We start from the raw sequence: 17,477 nt of genomic DNA, 5'->3' as shown, positions 1-17,477 counted from the left end.
AAAAAAAAAAAAAAAAAACATTACATAAATACTAATTTCACCAGCTGTGCCTGTGAAATAGCGCCATCACTTGGACATTACTGTTAAGTACAAGGATGTTTTTAAATGATGTCATCAACTGAATGAAGACCCCAGACTTTTCTAGCTTTGAGCCAAACATGAGGGTGCACGATAAAAGGGAGAGGAAAAAAAAAGGCAGCAGTCATGTAAATTCAGCTTTTAATCAACATTTGGAAACAAACTGGACAAACAAAAGACTGCTTGTACAAACTAGATGCTGCTTTTTTTTTTAATAGGTTTAAATCATTTAAGAAATCACGTTTGTTTTAAGAAGAAAAAAAGAAAAAAAATCGACACAGACACAGAAGATTTTGAAAAAGTAAGGAGTAACATTTCAAAAGTGTTATTTCCGTCACACTCTTAAGCGCCATCTCGCGGAGCCGTAAATATGAAATGAAAGTTTATTATCAAGCCCGTACAGTGTGAAACATGGTCCTTCGGGAATGAAAGTGAAAGGACTGGGGGGGAGTGATAGAAATTAGTTGGTTGGGGAATACAGCAGGTTGCAACGATTATTGGCCGGCCGATTATTGGCCGGCCAGCGCCGGCCAATAAGTGGATTATTAATTCGACAAATCTGCTGACAGACATAAAACAGCTGAATTTGGTTTCATTCTGCAGGACAACATGAGCCGTGGGATTTTAGTCATGTGTTTTATTTGGTCTTGTCAAAGAAGGTGAGATGTTGCACAAAAACGTACTGGATCCAACACATTTAACATCCAAGAAGAAAACCGAGCTGTCCAGGGTACAAGATTGTGACACGTATGAAAGCACAGACATCACTGAAAGAGGGGCAAGCCAAATTTCTCTCCAAAGCGAATTGATTGAATAAGGTTAAGGCTTGCTGGTAAAAGATGAGATGCATCCCCTCCTCCCTCACTGAATAGAAACCTGCTTTCCTTTCCTTGGTTTCGTCTTAATCTGAATCAGGGTCAAAATGTGAAGAGCTGTTCACAAAACAAAACCTGGGCATGAAAAGTTACAGGAAGGAAAACAAAAAATGCAAATGGAATCATGGAAATTTTTCTTTCAGCGGTTTGTGTTACTTTGCAGATTGAATACAAGGTGATATTACAGCTCAAATCAGAAAAGCTACGCACATATCAGAACGATTACAGCCGACATTCAGACAGTCCAATCAGACGGAGGGGCAGCAGAGTGATCAAACGAAGGAACATGAAGAGATAACAGAAATAAAACAACTTTCCTCTCCAATGGTGATGACAAAACAGGTGGACGTTGTTACGGCTACCGTGTATCTACATTAAATCAACCGAAAATGCCCTTCGTCTTCTGCTTCATCTCCCTTTCACAAACACGTACTCCCCAATTATTTTTTTTATCCTCTACTCTTTTCAATCAGAATTGTCTAGTCGTTCTGTACGGCATCTCCTTTTGAATTTAATTAAAACAGGCTTACTCCATTTAAATACAAACCTTTAAAGTAAGGAGTTCCCCTCCCTCCCAACTGTCTCTCAAAGCTGACACTCGGGTCGGACAAAGTATAAAAAGAAAAAAAACAAAACTGTAAACCCCGCCCCCTGGCCCTTTTTAATACACACATTTCTCAAAAATCTTCATGGCCTTAACCACCCACCCACCCACCCAGCTACGCAACTAGTACCCAAACCTAGCTCTGTTATGCATTCATTATAAACCCCGACCTTCTTCCCTTACGATCACAAATATAGGTTTTAACAGCTGGACATGTCATGTAGATCTCAAACAATAAACTGGATATCACAGAAGTCATTCGTCAAATGATTAAAAGTCAAAGATCTACCTGAAATGTTGCTCAACCAAATTACTGCCAGGGCTGGTCTGGAAACGGGCAATTTACATAACATTACCATCCCTTCCTCCCCCCCACCCCTCCAAGCTGTTACCCACCACCCCATCTACCAGAAGTCCCGGCGGTGATAAGCATCTGGATCGCAGTATTTTGTCACAACCACCCTGTTGGCAAACTTCCTTCCTGTCAGCCCCTGCATGGCCTTCTGGGAGTCAAAAACTGAAGTGAACTCCACAAAGATCTGGAAAAAAAACACAAAACACTGAAGTCTGGTGACAGAACAGACCACGACTTGCCACAAATATTCATCTTCCTTGAGCTTTCTCATATTTTGTCATGCTGCAATCCTCATGCAGTATTTTTAAAGTTGTGCATGAAGGTAAAGAGAAACGGAAATACTCAGACTTTTACTAATAAAAACTTTGAGGCAAGCATATGTTTCAGCCCTCTTTACTCTGGTGTGTGTAAATAAAGTCACCCCGTATCACAACAGAAATGTACAAAAGACAATAAATTAGTGATAAATTTACACTGACCCAAAAAAGACGAAATAAAGCTAGCTAGCTAGCTATCAAGAGGATATTAGCAGCTAGTTACTGGAAGCCTCAACCGCCTCGAGTCACAGAACGCAATAAAGATGTGTGCAGGCGACTCAAATTAAGCCTGACAGAAAATTTTCGTGGGGAAATTTTTTTTTTTTTAAATCTGCATAGGTTTAAGATTGAATAGTTCTGTATTTAAGGAAAACTTGTATTTAAAAAAAAAAGAATTTAAGCCTTTTTTTGGCCTTCATTTTAGATGCATGACTAACACTTTTAAAATCAAATACATGCCACATCTTTCACATTTGAAACATTCTGAGATCTTTTTCTCTCGACCTCACACTATTTTGTGTTGATCCATCACATAAAATCCAAACTAAGTATCTGGTTGTAACGTGACTAAATGCAGAAATGTTCAAGTCTGGACTTCGAACACCGCCTACCTTGCCGGTCCCCGGCACCTCCAGGCCGTCCACAGGGCGAGGTATCTCGATGCTCTTGACTTGGCCGTACTTGCTGCACTCCTCCCTCACGTCTTCCACGATCTCCTCATATTCTTCGTCGTCCAGGAGCTCCTCTGGGGCCACCATGTTCATCAGACACAGCACTTCAGTGGGCAGGCCGCCCATCTGAGTCACAGAGCTGTTCAGACCCGGGACCTGCAGCGTCACAGGCGTCTGGTTTATGGTTGTCTGGAAGAGAAAAAAAACGCGCAGATTGCAAAAAAGGTTACATTTATTAGGAATCAGATTGCTTTAAGCATGCAGAACGTCTACATCAACAACCAATGTGACATGTCATATTTACAGCCACCCCACCATATTCTGTTCTGCACTAGAGGATAAACGACGACATGATCACTATTAAATGTCCTTTAAAAAAACACCGTAGCTGAAAGGCGAGTAATGTACTGTTCACTCACTTTCTCATTACTACACTAGAACAGAAATCTGCATTTTAGGAGGTCAAGGGTGTGAGTTTCATGCATTGCCTAACAATGTTTATGAAAACTGCATGACTTAACTTGCAAGTCAGCTTGTGTATATTTATATTTTGGGTTTTTATTTTACAGTTTAGCAACATAATTTCCACAAACTAAGAGAAAACTATTATCTGTGATGAAACAAAACCAGGCTTAGAGGGAAAACACTGCAGTATATGCACTATTTAAAAGAAACAGTGATGTATTCTTCCCTACTATTATGAACATCAAAATAAGATTTTTTCTTATTTTTTTTAAAAAGGCTATACAAAAATGTTTGGTTTATTTGCCTGTTGCATAATGAATGTAGTCCAAAACATACAGAGCTGCTTTTCTCCACATTTGTCATTTCCAAATGCATTTATAAATGCCGTTTGTAGCTCTGCATAGAAACACTGGTGGGCGTTTTCAACAGTGCACTGAAATGCATGACAGGACTGTAAAGAGCAGTCGCCAACACCAATAAAGGTATTTGAAACTGTTTATAAAAATAAATGGGTGACATGACAAATCCATTCTGACAAAAATTCAGAGTAAAACTCATGTAGATCAGAAATCTTTTAAGAGTTTTACTCTTAAAACAAAACCGCTACAATAAAGTTTGGTGGGACAAACGCTGTTTCTATCTGAAAACACAAAACTTCACTGAAAAGAAAAGATTCCCACTTTCATTTGCTGTCACTGTTAAAAGGGGACAAACTGGAGAAAACTTAACAGGAACGTGTTTGAGCTTTAGCATCGAGGTTCATACTATCCTGCTGCCAGCAGCTGGAAACTCACCAGAGTGGCGTTCTTGGAGCCCACGCTGGCTCTCTGCACCAGGAGCTTCTTGTCTCCCAGCTGCATGCCGTTCAGCCCGGCGATAGCCTGCAAAGATACCAACGATTATGTACACCCTCCTGAAACGAGCTCCACTGATGAACATTTTCCTCTGTTGCGACCAATTACCTGATCATTCAAGTTGACGTCAACATATTCACAGAAAGCGTATCCTTTAGACAGGCCTGTGGCGCTGTCTTTCACCAGATTAAAGGCCTTCAGCGGCCCAAATGATGTCAGCAGTTCCTTCACCTAGAAAAACACAAAGTTCCTACACTGAGTCATGTTGCTTATAAATATATGATCTGTTAGCTTGCATTTGGTTAATTTCTAACATTTAACGGCTTGTGAACATTGAAAAACATGTTATATTATGGCTTGTATCCCAAGTTAGAGGCACAAAAACAAAACACTGACCTGGTCATCATTCAGGTAGTTTGGCAAACCACCTATAAAGAGCTTGTGAGCCGAATCTGGCACCACTGTGGACACCACACCTGCATCATGTTCAAGGATGGAAGCAAAAACATCACATCAGATGATTACAGGCCACGGCTATGTGGAGAATTTTATGAATATTAATGAAATGTGACAAGCAACTGAGGTTAAAAACCATTAATTGTCTGTGTACCCGGCACATAGACACTGGGGTTCTCGCTCATGCCAGGCAGGGGCTGGTAATCGTGCGGGCGGCGGATTTTCAGGCTCTGGCCTTGAAAGATGATGCCATCAAAGGCCATCGCCTGTGTTGTTTCATCCACAGAACGAAACTGCACAGAAAAGCGATGTCATCAAACACAAATTGATTTTTACATCGTGATCACAAGCGATGGTCCCTGTGATACGTCCCTACCTCCAGGAAGGCAAAGTTCTTATCCTGGTTGATCTGCACTGCAAGCACAGGATTCCCAGGGGCCTGAGTCAGACCCCCCAAACGCATCTGAGCGTTAAAAAAGTCCATCATAGATTCCTGCATTGAAAGGAGGGAAAAGATCAGTAAATTAGTTCGAACTTTTCATAGTTTATTTAAAGCGTAAATGTGTTGCCACAAAAATGCTTAATTAAGAAGGAGTTTTCACCTCTGTGATGCCAAATGGGATGTTGCCCACATAGAGGCGGCGAGCCTGCCGGGTCATCTGACTGCCCACCACAGGCACCGGGGTGGGAGTAACAGCCAGGCCATCCGGGGTCATGGTGGGCAGCAGGGCCGTGGCTGGGATCTGTCCGGCCGCTGGGAGAGAAAGAAAAAGTGTTTAAAAACCTAGACACTTTTTTTTAATTACATCTCACCATTTCATCAATGTTTGGTGAATGATGGACAAACATGTGGACAGATGGATGCCATGACTAGACAACAGGACAGTGAAGTATATCCTACTGCTGTATTTTTCCACATTAACTAGATCTTAAAATTCGTAATACATCTCTCGGTTTGTCCAAACCGTGCAGGAACCCTGACTTTAGAGTCCTATTTTATTAAGGAAGCAAGTTTGACTGATTATTGATGCTCATCACAAATAGATGGAGGCAAATGATACCTTGCATGGCTTTGTACTGCATGGGAGTGATGTGTTCAAAACCCGGTGGAGGAACATCCCAGTACTTCTTCACCTTCTTCTTCTTCTCACGGTGGGGAGAACGGCTGTTGAACAGAATTAAGGTGAATGTTATTAAAATATTGAAATTCAACTAAACTTTCCGCTAACAAAGCGGACACTAGGTTGTATTTTCTGAAATATACAAAAACAACAACCTATTGACAATTTGCATCCATTAAAAAAAATACAACACTGGACCCCCTTCTCAGTTACTTGAATAAAACAGTACAAACTGTCTGAACACAGACAATTGCAGTTGTTGCAACAATGCACAAACCAGCTTTGTGTTAGTTTGCTGTATTACCTTCCAGCTTTGTCTTGGGGGTAGCTGGATGGTGAGCTGAAATGACATTGGAAGGGATTGACATTTCTCTTAACATCAATTTAACTGTTTACATTGACACGTCACAAAAGCTGAGCCCTTCTCACCCTCGCACTCACCAGATCCGACTGTTGCAGGATTTTGCAACAGTCTGAGAAGTTAGCTCCTATTTTACATCAGAAGGGGTGTGATGCAGGTGTGTTTTTAAAGTGGGAGGTAACACATGTGGGATCTTTTCCCAGAGGTCGCATGCAAATCCCAATCCCACATATGTGAATGGGAATAAAAGAGGGCTTGTTGGCATTTGTTTGTCTGGACCCAACAAGCAAATTCTTCCCCTGGTTCAGGTATTTGAACTATCAACTCAATCTCGATACAATAGTCTAAAATGTGTGTGTACAAGGTGGAAACAACAGGCAAACTTGATTCAAGATAATAAAAAAAAACAAAGAGAGAGAGTACATGTTTAAACCGTCAATCTTTTCATTACTTTTAACATCTTGTTTCCTGCAGTCTGATAAAGATATTAATGATCAACAGATGTTTGTTTAAAGAATGGAATAAAGTAATTCAATCACCATTACAGTGATCAAAATCAGTCAATTGTCCCTTTATCAACCAAACATTTTTCAGCTGCTCAATAAATGAACCAAAGGTGAAAAACTTTGTCTGTAAGCAAATCTGCAAACAGCAGACTCTTTATTTTGACCTTAAATAAAATAAAATAAAACCGTTAAATAGGTTAGAGTCACATACTTTGATACACAAATGAAAATAATCTTCATCTCTTGGACTCAAATATTAATGATCACGAAACCTGAAACATTAAAAAAAAAAAAAAAAAAAGGAATCAGTCAGAATCGGATAAACTTTAGGGGGAAACTGGTGAATGGCATCAGCCACAAATCTGATGGCTGCATCTCCTTTTACAGTAGATGGATCTGCTGCCTCTGGATGACAGGGGCTGTGTAAGAACACTAGGATTTACATCTGTGAAAAAATCCATGCAAACAACTGGCAGCTAATATTTTTGACCTGAACAGCTCAATAATTTAAACTGTGCAATATTTTCAGGAGAACAGATATTCAATATTCAAAAACAAAGGTGTAAGTTGTTGCTTTGGGTGTTGAAAGTCTTTTATACTAAGTCTGCTTGGTGTACAAAACTAAGAATCTGGAGCAAAGGGCTTGGGAAAGTAATCACAAGTATAATAGTTGATTAATAATACACCTTTTAATATTTCTAGATCCAATTAAAAGCCAGGAATGTGCAGATGCACAACTTAAATTGCTTGATTTGGTCAAGTGAATCAATCCTCACAGCAGTTCAGCTGCAGAGTTCATAAGGTGACGGGAGTTTATCAGCCTGTTGACGCTGCTGAACGTCCATACTGACCTGCGCCTGTGTCTTCGCTCCTTACTGTCTCCACGGCGGTCCCTGCTGCGTCTGTCCCTGTCTCTGCTCCTCCGTTTCCTCTCTCTGCTGCGGCTGCGGGACGAGGAGCGGCGGTGGTGGCGGTTCTCTTTGTCCCTTTCCGCTGTGGAAATAAAGAGCTTGTAAACCAGTAGGACTGCTTTATATTTTTGGAATAGGATATAAAGTTAACTTTCCAAGGCAAAAGGTCACCTTCTCAATATTTTTAACTCACCTCTGATGAATACTAAAGAGAAAATAGACCTAGAATCAATATCTGCTATTTAGTCTTGGCCGAATGTTTTTTGTTTTTTATTATTCTTGCATTGCATTTTTTGTCACTGCTGTACAACTTTTATTATTATTATCATTATTATTATTGCTGCTTATGCTAAGCGTGTCCTTCCATTTACCTGTCCCTCTCCTGTGGCTACACTTAAGTTCACACACTGAGGGATAAATAAAGTATCATATTAGTTATTTCAGGTGCTGCCATTTTACTGTTGCATTACTTGTTTAAACCAGAACATAATTTGTTCTGGTTTAATGAGATAAAATTCTTTAGAACAAGAAACCACTCCTTCATTTATTTTCCAACTTGGTAATATTTGCAAAATATTCAACCCTTTCAGATGACATTGTTTCGAAATAAACTCTTAAAGTTTGCTAATATGCTTACTAAAATTATAAACACCAGGAGTGATAGTTAGTGGAAAGATGTCATTTTAACATAAATCACTATAAAAATCTACAGCGCTACCTAAATGTGTACAGTTTTGCCATTTGAATAAATTTGCAATTTTTCATACTTAATCAGATATAGAAAATTATAAAGAAAATTTAATACTATGCACCCTGTGAGTAGCTTGTTTTGGGCCTGATGTTAAAGGCGTGGTCGGCTGATTTTTTTTTTTAAATCCAAAATTAATAGGGATAGAAGGTAAGGGGCACATAAATATTCACTGTACACTACGCAGCTGAAGCGGATGGATGCCAGGCATTAGGAAACCCACGGTGTACATCGAAGTTTTAAAAAAGTACCGCTGTCCAGTTTCCATTTTGCTCACTAATCTGTATAACCTACAGTGAACTACTCTAGTTAATTTAAGAACAATGGTGCAACGACATCACACTTGAGGGGTTTTGAGACTGTGTGACACTAAAGAGCCTTTCAGCGTCCCTGCAAATAGACACATCCACGATTGGATAAAATGATGGCGGCGGTTTAAATCTGACCCACAAACCTGTTGTTTAGTTATTGATGTGCGGCTAATTTATTTACCTTGCTTGTTTTCAGACAACTGTCTCTCAAACTCGTCGTAGTCCGACATCTCTGGGTGGAAGCCTGTTACGCTCTCTGGGACTGCGTTGTTCAGTCGGCGGTGGCTAGCTTCAGCTAGCAACGAAGTGAGCTACACTTTTAAACACAAGCGGTTAGCTTGAAATAGCTTCGACGAATTAGCTTTGACGAGTGGATAATTTCACGACGGATTTACCAAAAATGAATAACCAACATACGCATAAAGCGTTGTGGTGTGTATTTTACAACGTAACAGACATGAATGATTGAGAAAGAAAAACGTGCTCGTTAGCCTGCTAACGTTAGCCGACTAGCTTGTAGCAAAGTCCAGAAGAATAGGCCTGCTGCAACACACACTACGGACGAATGAATGAGACACTTTCACGAGCTAGATACAAGTCCCAAAGGGCCACAGACCTACAAAGTGATGTTATTTGACTTTGTAAGCCAGAAATCAGCGCCTTCCGAAGTTTAAACGTTATACAAAACAATAAAGGTTTCGCTATGCCCGCTTTTTCTGCTCCGTCTCCCAGGCAGCCCCTGACATCGGAAGTTGATGACTGTGGGGTTTCCGCTCATCCAGATTACCAGTAATAACCGAGTCAGAATAAAAGCGAAGATTAAACTAGTCTTCTAATTGTCCGTTCTCTAAAGAGAAAGTGATATAAGAAGAAATAACTTTTTTAGTTAAAGTATTTCTTTATATGAAAAAGAAACACGGCTATTCTAGAATACTGCACAATCCTGCGTGCATGTATGAATGGAAACAATAATCAGCAACATCCGAGGATGGTAGTGATACTCAAACGGTGTTCAGTTAGCCCAATGTGTGCTAATGTATCCCTCACTCACCATTACACCACCACCACAGTTCGAACCACCGATATAGTGGATGAATGAATTCGTGCTTTCAGCTGACTGACTAGAATCAGTCTGGCTTCTAGAAAATTCAAAATGTTTTATATGATGAAGACATTAAGCAACAGATGAGATGTTAAATAAGAGGGCCCCCAAAATGAAATCTTGGGAGTAGAAAACTGAAGTAGTTCCACATTTGTCATCCATCATGAGTAAGACTAAAAACATGAACAAAAAGTCAGAGGAAATCGCTTTGTTTCAAACATCAAACACAGTTACTGACATCAATACCGTAAAGAAAATGAGACATCAGTTAGTGGGGGGAAAACAAACAGTTTATTTCACTTCTATTAACACAATTTCTTAATGAAACATCAGCACTCATCGGAGAGATTTGTTTTTTGAAGGTTACAGAATAAAATGTTGTTTTTATTTGAATTCAAATGCTTTACTGCCATTTGACTCATGCTGCAAGTAGAAACTGTCCCAGGTGGAAATGTGTGAACGGGCAGGAATCTCGGGTAACTTTGCAGCTCCCTTATTGCTCTTGAATTGTTTACTCATGGACTCATGGTTACACAGTATGATTCTGCTGTAGAACAAAATCCTAAATAATTGCCTTCACTGCCAAAATAGTTGCATTTCATAGCAAATTACAATCACCTGCTTTGAAATTTGAAGAACGCACAACAGATCACAAACGCTCTTTTTACATGCACATGTTGTAAAGAACAGTTCCTCTGTTTCTGCTGACAATTTTTAGCTGTTTCCACAGAACTTTTTTTTTTTGTTTGTTTTTACAAGGAACCAAAACCTACACAGTATTACAAAAAAACCTCATAGTGTTATGTAGTGGAATAGCTCAGAGCCATAAAATATAAAACTGTGCTATTTTCACAATGCAATACAAGATTCCTAATACCAGAAGCGTAGGAGGTTACATTTATGGTAACTTGGTAGAAGACATATACAAAAGTTGCTTGGAATCCTTTGAAGAAAGAAAGAAATGCAGCATTAAAACTAGGCAGAGGTGCAACTGGTGTTACCAGTGGTAAGAATAAATAAAAACGACCAACATTTCTGAGACAAAATGCAAGGTTAGCGATAAAACCAGTGACTTGTTGATCGACATTTGGTGCCCCGGCACCAAAGGTTTGAGACTAACCTATCCTTTCGAAATGTTTCTAATTTCTAATTTAATGATTGTTCTCCTCATCTTTAAATATGGAGGACTGCAACAAAATATGGAGCTTTTCTAAACGTGGATCATACAAAAATCCAGTAAGGCAAATAAAAATGACACTAAATACAGTCACGGTAAAAAGAAAGCAATGAAAATCATTCTGAAAAGGGCATAATTTGTTCAAAATATTCCAAAAATGAGTCACAACTAAAAAAAAAAAATTACACACTGGAAGTTAGTACACTTACGGGATTGTGTCAAAGCAGAATACAAACAAAGTGATATAAATTTGAATATTTAACAAACTGCAGTCATCTAAAGTAGTGTTTGAATTCCTGCCCTCCAGCAGATCAGGATAAAAAAAATGTCTTTGCAAAACACAAATGAAGAAAAAAATGACTGAAGAACTACCATAATTACAGTCCTCTGTGATTGCAGAAACACTTAATTTCATTTCAAAAGAATCCCCTTGTCTCTACCTCCACTATACAGCTGACATCAATCATTTTCATGTTAGCAAGGATCTGTCAAATGATAATACATATAAATTGTATTTAAAAAAAAAAAAAAAAAACAGAAACGTGGAAAGATTAGATGTAATAAAAAGTGTTTTTCTGCATTAGGAGGTAATTAGCCTCTTCTGACTTCACCTCTACCGTCTGTGCCAAGGAGAAATTCTCCCTTCGTATTTCCTTCTCCCCTCAGTGCCTGAATCGGTACGATATGGGCAGCAGCAGGTTATTTTTCTTCAGCGCCTGCACTCTGCTGAGCGTCTCTTCGTCCAGGGCGAGGTAGCAGCGTCGGGCGTAATCCAGCAGCTTCTCCTTGGAGGAGTCAAACTCTCCCACTTCGGCCACTTTCTCGGGGGCCACGAGATGCAGCTCGGCGATGGGCGTGGTGGAGGCCACGGTGTTGCGGTCAACACCGTGGATTTGGAAGGCCTTGGTCATGTTTTTGAGGCGCTGGTACGTCAGGAGAATCTTCTTGTAGCGAAAAAGCACTCCTGCGGCGTCTTTCACTGACAAAGAGAAAAACAGAGCAGAGTTAGCCGCAGCCGGAATGACAATGAAATTCGGAGTCTCTTATTTTCAGGATCTCCGCGTCACCTCTCTGTCGCTCTCGCGGCGCTCGGAGGACTCGCCTCCTCTTTAACTGCTGCCTGTTGGCGCTAATTGCCTCTGACAGTACATCGTCCCCTTCGTCCTCCTCGATGAAGCCGTCCTCCTCCAAGAACTCATCAGATTCTCCCAGCAGTGAGAGGGAATCTGTAAGGGTGAAAAATAATTTGCTTCACAAAACCCAGTAGGCATAGGACACATGTATGAGACACACCGACTTCATTAAAGTAACACTATAATACAATGGCTGCTGCTAAACCGCCTCGGCGATATTATGCGGCTTTGGGATTGTTTAGAAGGTATGCTCTGTTTTTAGACAGCGCAGTGTTTGCAGATGAATATAATCACATTTTTCTGAAGATGTTAAGAAGTAATATACAGAAGTATGGTTTGATTTTCCGGATTTTTTATCTGCTTTTTCAGGCTTCTAACGGAACAAAATCTATAAATGCTTAATACTTACAGATGTTTGCAATTGATGTTTAAATGACATGCTTTTGGCTTGATTTTCTCCATTACTCCTGGCATAAACACCTTATCCATCAGTATTTATATTACTGACTGAATGACCACTTTTTTTCAAACTTAGCCACATCTTCATCTCTGACAGCCTGAAACTGATTTTTTTTCCTCATTCTTCCCTGTCAGTGAAGGGCAGAATTGCTATTCTTAAACTAGACTTTTTGTCTGTGTCATATTACTCTTGACTTCTTTCATTTTATTTACATACGTTAATGTTAACGTAACACATGTACCTTTTAGCTTTCTAGTGCAAGTCTCGAAAGTCAGAAAAAAGAGATGCTGATTTAATAACTTCCTCATTAAATCAAATAAGCAGATACATAATTTCATTTTCATTACCTGGGATATTGCGTCCACTCAGCTGGTTTAAGGATGATCTCGCAGCATTGCTGTTTTTGTTGTTGCTGCCACTGCCTGTTGTACTTGAGGTGCTGTGACTGTGGCCTTGCAAAAGGGCCTGCGATTGTGTTGTGTTGTACAAAGCATTCATATTAGAGAGCTGAGAGGATATTGGATTGGAGACGTGGTTTTTGGAAGGCACCATAGTGGGAGGACCAGGTCTTCGCTGGACAAACTGGCGCTGAGGGAAATGCTGTTGGTCTGCTTTCTGCTGTTCTATAAAAAAAAAAAAAAAGAAAGTACGACTTAGTGATCATGAAAATGTAATAAATAAACAAACAGCCCCACAAGCTGGAATCAAAAAGCATAAGTGATTTTTTTTTATTTTTTTTTACCAGCGGGACGGTCTTCCTCTCTTCTTGCCCTCCAGTTGAATCGCCTAGATTCATATCCTGATTTAAGCAAAACACAAAAAGGGAAATTCTTATTTTTATTTTAAAAAAAGAACCGCTTCAACAACGTTTCAACATTAATCTGATTATTGACAGTGTTTTCAGATGGCAAGAGTCTTTCCTCACCGTTACTGTACTGACTCTGACCCTGCTCCGGTCCCTGGCTCTTCGTGGAAAAGATGAAGCGGTCCAGCTGGCACCGTAGGAAGTCCCGCTCCTCCTCCAGATCCTCGATTCTTTTCTGCAGCCATGAGTTTTTCTCCACAGAGATCTGGAGCTGGGTGCGCAGGTTGTTGATCACCATGTACGAGTTGCTGACTGTAGACGGGCCCGCACTCGAGGCTGGTTCTGAGGATGACAAGAAGGGCTCCAGTGTTCACAGGTGCTGCACCACAAAACAAGAGCCGTGACAGGTGACAGCAAATGCATCGCGTGACTTTTACCGTCAAAGTTCTGATCGCTCTGGTTGAAGAATCCCTGCTGCTCAAAGTTGTTCTCTTCAAAGGGAATGGCAATCTCATAGGTGTCCTCGCTTTTTGGAGCTGAAAAAAGGCAAAATCATTAAATATATTATGATCTAAAGCAGGATAATCACATTTACTTGCAGCAATTAACTACAAGGTTGCAATCTAAAGCAAATTGTTGCCAATTTCCCTCACTTCCCTTGAGCCAAAGTGTTTTGGAGAATCAGTTGCTGATTTAGAGTTGCTTTTTAGTACAATATATATACAATTACTTTTCCCAATACTTTAATACATCTGTGGTTAAAGACTTACAGTAGTCAAGAGGTATATTTTGCAACTCTACAGTGACTTCTCCTTTTGAAATGCTAAGCTGTAAAATAATCATATAGGAGTTTGCTGACCCAGCTCCACAAGATGTATGACTAATGTGCAAGTCCAAGGAAAACTGGGTTATGCTGAAAGCATCCTTGTACTCTGTGAGTCTCTTAGCAACCTTTATGGAATGAAAAGCAGCAGTTGGGGATCTTCAAAGACTTTAGTTGTAATCTTTTTTGCTGAAGGGTTAGAAATTCTCAACCAACTCTTTCTTCATGCATTTCAAAAGAAATCTAAATAAAACCAGTCCCGTGCATAACCAATTGCTTCTTTTATCAGCAACAGATATCAATGAACAAAGAGCAGAAGGTGACCGTGTCCAGAATACAAAACTACTTAGATAACTAATTCCACAGTTTAGTTCTTCACTAATTTTGTCTAGTTGTTAGAGGAGCGTGGGTTTTGTTCCAATGGGTTTTGAGTTCATTTGTGATTGTTATGTTATTTCTACTCATTGTCCACTTATTTTAAACATTAGTTTTGACGTCTTTATTAATCCATTAGTCCTCTATTTATTATCTTTGTGATGTTATGGAAGAGTGCAATGTCTCTGTGCAGTGTAACAAACAAATCTCTCCTACAGGAGAGAAATAAACTCTAACTTTGTGTGTAAGCAGCATTAAAAAGTAATTGCCACTAATTAGTTACATCTGAAGAACTGATCCATTTTATTCAGAAATATCCAAGTTGTATCTACATTTCCCACTAGGAAATTTTCACTGTGCTCAGGTGTGCTGAAGTGTACTTTCTGTAGTTAGGAAACTATGTATGGTTTACCTGGTTATTAGATGATGGCAATCTTTTCACAAAGCGCTAAATAAATACTATCACATGTCCGTAACATTTTTCAACAACTAGTCTGCATTTTAAAATCAGACAAAAAGATCACAAGTGAGGGAGAAATTTTCAAAAGTAGGATAGTTTGTCTATATTGGGTACGTATTACTGGAACCATCTGTTTTTCTGCTCCCTTCAGTGATAACAGTGATTTAGATACGGACTTTAAAACAACTAAGACCTTACTCTGCAGGTGAAAAGAGCCTACATGGCTCTTTGATGTGGAAGGTCCGTCACTCCTGTTACCGTCCTCCATCTGCCACAGACAAAAGTTAAGTGAACCGAAAATAATGTTAACAAGTCACAAATACACATGCAGAAAACATGAAGCTTAATTTTTAATTATATATTAAAAATAGAGACAATATTTCTAAACCTCTGTTCACGGAGGAACCTTCACCTGTGTCCTTTTTTTTTTGTCTAGATGGACAAAAAAATCAGAACTAATTAAATTCGATGAAACAAAAATTCTTTCACACGGATTAAATGTTTGGGAAATATATGTCTGAAGCGTCTTGAAGAAAGGAGAAAGGAGTTAGCTCAAAACAAGGTTTAGCCTGTTAGCCCAGAAAATGTAGCCAGACTATAATCACCATTTCGTTTTTTATACACAATAAGTACTTTAATTCCGTCATTCTTGCTCTAAAAAAATCTATCTGCTTTAAATATATACCGTAGAAACTGGTACGTACCATTTTAGGATTAGTTATAACTTAGTGGTGCATATGTAATAAGCCGTTATTACTCAGTCATATCGCCATTTCAGGGGTTCGTCTGCTAGCTAACAAGCTAACAATAACAATTACAGCATATTTTTTTCAGCACCGAGTGACGTCATTTCCGGCTGTTGACTGACGGTTTATATGCTAGTGAGAAAACATTTACAAAAGGTTTTATGTAGTGAGCATTCATATATTTGGATTTAGTTTATATTGAAAGACAAGCCGATAAAAAAATGAAACGAGATGAAATACAAGTTATACTTCGTTGGATAAATGTTGGTAAAAAGCAACATCGCTGAAGTTAGCATCAGATTTGTAGATTCCGAGTATGTCCTTCAGAGTAAAGGGTTATTTCACTCTAAAAGTAAAAATCTTACCTTTAACTCGCTATAGATCGAAATCTAAAGAGTCAGAACAGTTAAACTCGTACCAAGTGATTTTATGGTCATTACTGTTTTCCGTTTTATGAATTGTAAAAGTCATTCAAATTGTGAAAACAAAACAAAAAATCAAGTGTTTTTTTTGTTTGTTTTTTACCTCTTTACCTCTTAAAATAAGTCCAGTTTAAACACGTCTTCTTTCGTTTGAAAATACAACTTATTAAAGTTTGGCATGATTTATTTTTGTTCATGTTTATAATAATAAAAGCATCACTTCACAGAAAAAGAGAAGCAAAAACCAGAAACTGCATAATTTCTTATTTTCTGACACCATCTAAATATCAGTACTAAAACTGATTCACCAAGTTGTGTCACTGGCTATAGATGAGTGTTTGCGATACATTGTTTATATTTCATGTTTTCATGTCCACCTTTATTTGTCTTATGGTGAAAGAACGAACATAGTTTGAGGTGTATGAAACTGCACCTCTTCTAGAGATCGACGTTGGTCACGAGTTCATGAAATTCAGTGGAATAGACCTTTAGTGAACAGCTGAATCAAATGCTAACTTCAACACTCTCAAAAAAATGTACATTATTTTTCCGCTCTGTCATATTATCTTAAATAACTGTACATTATTTGACAAGTGTTTACTTAACCGTATTGCTACTAAGTTTACGTAAAGAATTCAATGACACAATTTTAGAATGTGAAAGAGGAAGATCCCAGCTGTGCTGTGCCCTTTGTTGTTGGCGTTGTTGGGTAAAACTGCCGGACAGGTTAAACAGGTGACAAGGTGTCAGGTTTCGGCGGCTGGTTTCTCCCACACAAGACACAGAGAGGCGGACAACATACGATCTTGGTCCGGATTTACTTCTTTTAATACCAAACATTCGCCTTCCTAACAAATCGGTAAGTGATTAATCTTTTCTAAAAAAAAACAACAATTAAAATCTTTCAAATGAGGTTTCGTTTTAAGCTTACTTTCAAAATAAAATGTGATGACTTATCAGGACAGGTGTGGTAACTGTTTTGGCCAGACCAGAGTAAGCATGTGCTAAAACGACATTCAGAGTTACGACACATGTCCTGCAGTTTTTTATGATCACATTTCTTTTGTATTTTTACCTTTATCTCGTTAATAGAGAATCTCATTATGCTTCCTTTCAGATCATGTAATAATGATGTTTTTCAGTCGCATTTGTAGTTAAAGTTCACCAGAGGAGACATTTGTTGTGAGTTGTTTCTGTATCGACAAGCTCAAACCAAATTAAACCGATTCAAAATCCAAACTCACTTTTAACTTTTAATTATTATTATTTTTTTAATGTTGTTTTAATGATTTTTGTGACACAACTACTGGTGCCACTGCTTTCCTCATTTTTTTGGGTAGC

General features: G+C 38.9%; 2 protein-coding genes across 5 annotated transcripts; both read right to left on the bottom strand.

The window, feature by feature from the left end:
• Positions 1-202: 202 nt before the first annotated feature.
• On the bottom strand, positions 203-9,398 carry u2af2a (U2 small nuclear RNA auxiliary factor 2a). 4 transcript variants are annotated; one of them, XM_008431527.3, is made up of 12 exons: positions 8,815-9,397; positions 7,515-7,656; positions 6,101-6,136; positions 5,737-5,840; positions 5,278-5,429; positions 5,052-5,168; positions 4,812-4,968; positions 4,616-4,695; positions 4,328-4,450; positions 4,160-4,246; positions 2,841-3,089; positions 203-2,096 (listed from the first exon to the last, which is right to left on the bottom strand). In XM_008431527.3, exons 1-12 carry the CDS (start codon positions 8,861-8,863, stop codon positions 1,962-1,964), a joined length of 1,431 nt encoding a protein of 476 aa, XP_008429749.1. In that variant the 5' UTR covers positions 8,864-9,397; the 3' UTR covers positions 203-1,961. The 4 variants fall into 4 exon arrangements, with proteins under 4 accessions (XP_008429749.1, XP_008429750.1, XP_008429751.1 ...); XM_008431528.3 differs by having other exon boundaries at positions 4,830-4,968; XM_008431529.3 differs by lacking the exon at positions 6,101-6,136 and having other exon boundaries at positions 8,815-9,398.
• A 605-nt stretch (positions 9,399-10,003) lies between these two features.
• ccdc106a (coiled-coil domain containing 106a) lies at positions 10,004-15,817 on the bottom strand. Its single transcript, XM_008431526.3, has 8 exons — positions 15,673-15,817; positions 15,167-15,236; positions 13,748-13,846; positions 13,431-13,652; positions 13,248-13,304; positions 12,853-13,128; positions 11,980-12,138; positions 10,004-11,891 (listed from the first exon to the last, which is right to left on the bottom strand). The coding sequence occupies exons 1-8, from the start codon at positions 15,673-15,675 to the stop codon at positions 11,575-11,577; spliced, it is 1,203 nt and encodes a 400-aa protein (XP_008429748.2). The 5' UTR covers positions 15,676-15,817; the 3' UTR covers positions 10,004-11,574.
• Positions 15,818-17,477: the final 1,660 nt, after the last annotated feature.

The sequence above is a fragment of the Poecilia reticulata genome, chromosome 16 (genome assembly GCF_904066995.2).
Source record: "Poecilia reticulata chromosome 16, P_reticulata-male-v2, whole genome shotgun sequence".
Taxonomy (NCBI): Eukaryota; Metazoa; Chordata; class Actinopteri; order Cyprinodontiformes; family Poeciliidae; genus Poecilia; species Poecilia reticulata.
Note: the sequence above shows the minus strand (reverse complement) of the source record. Positions and strands in the feature narration are given on the sequence as shown.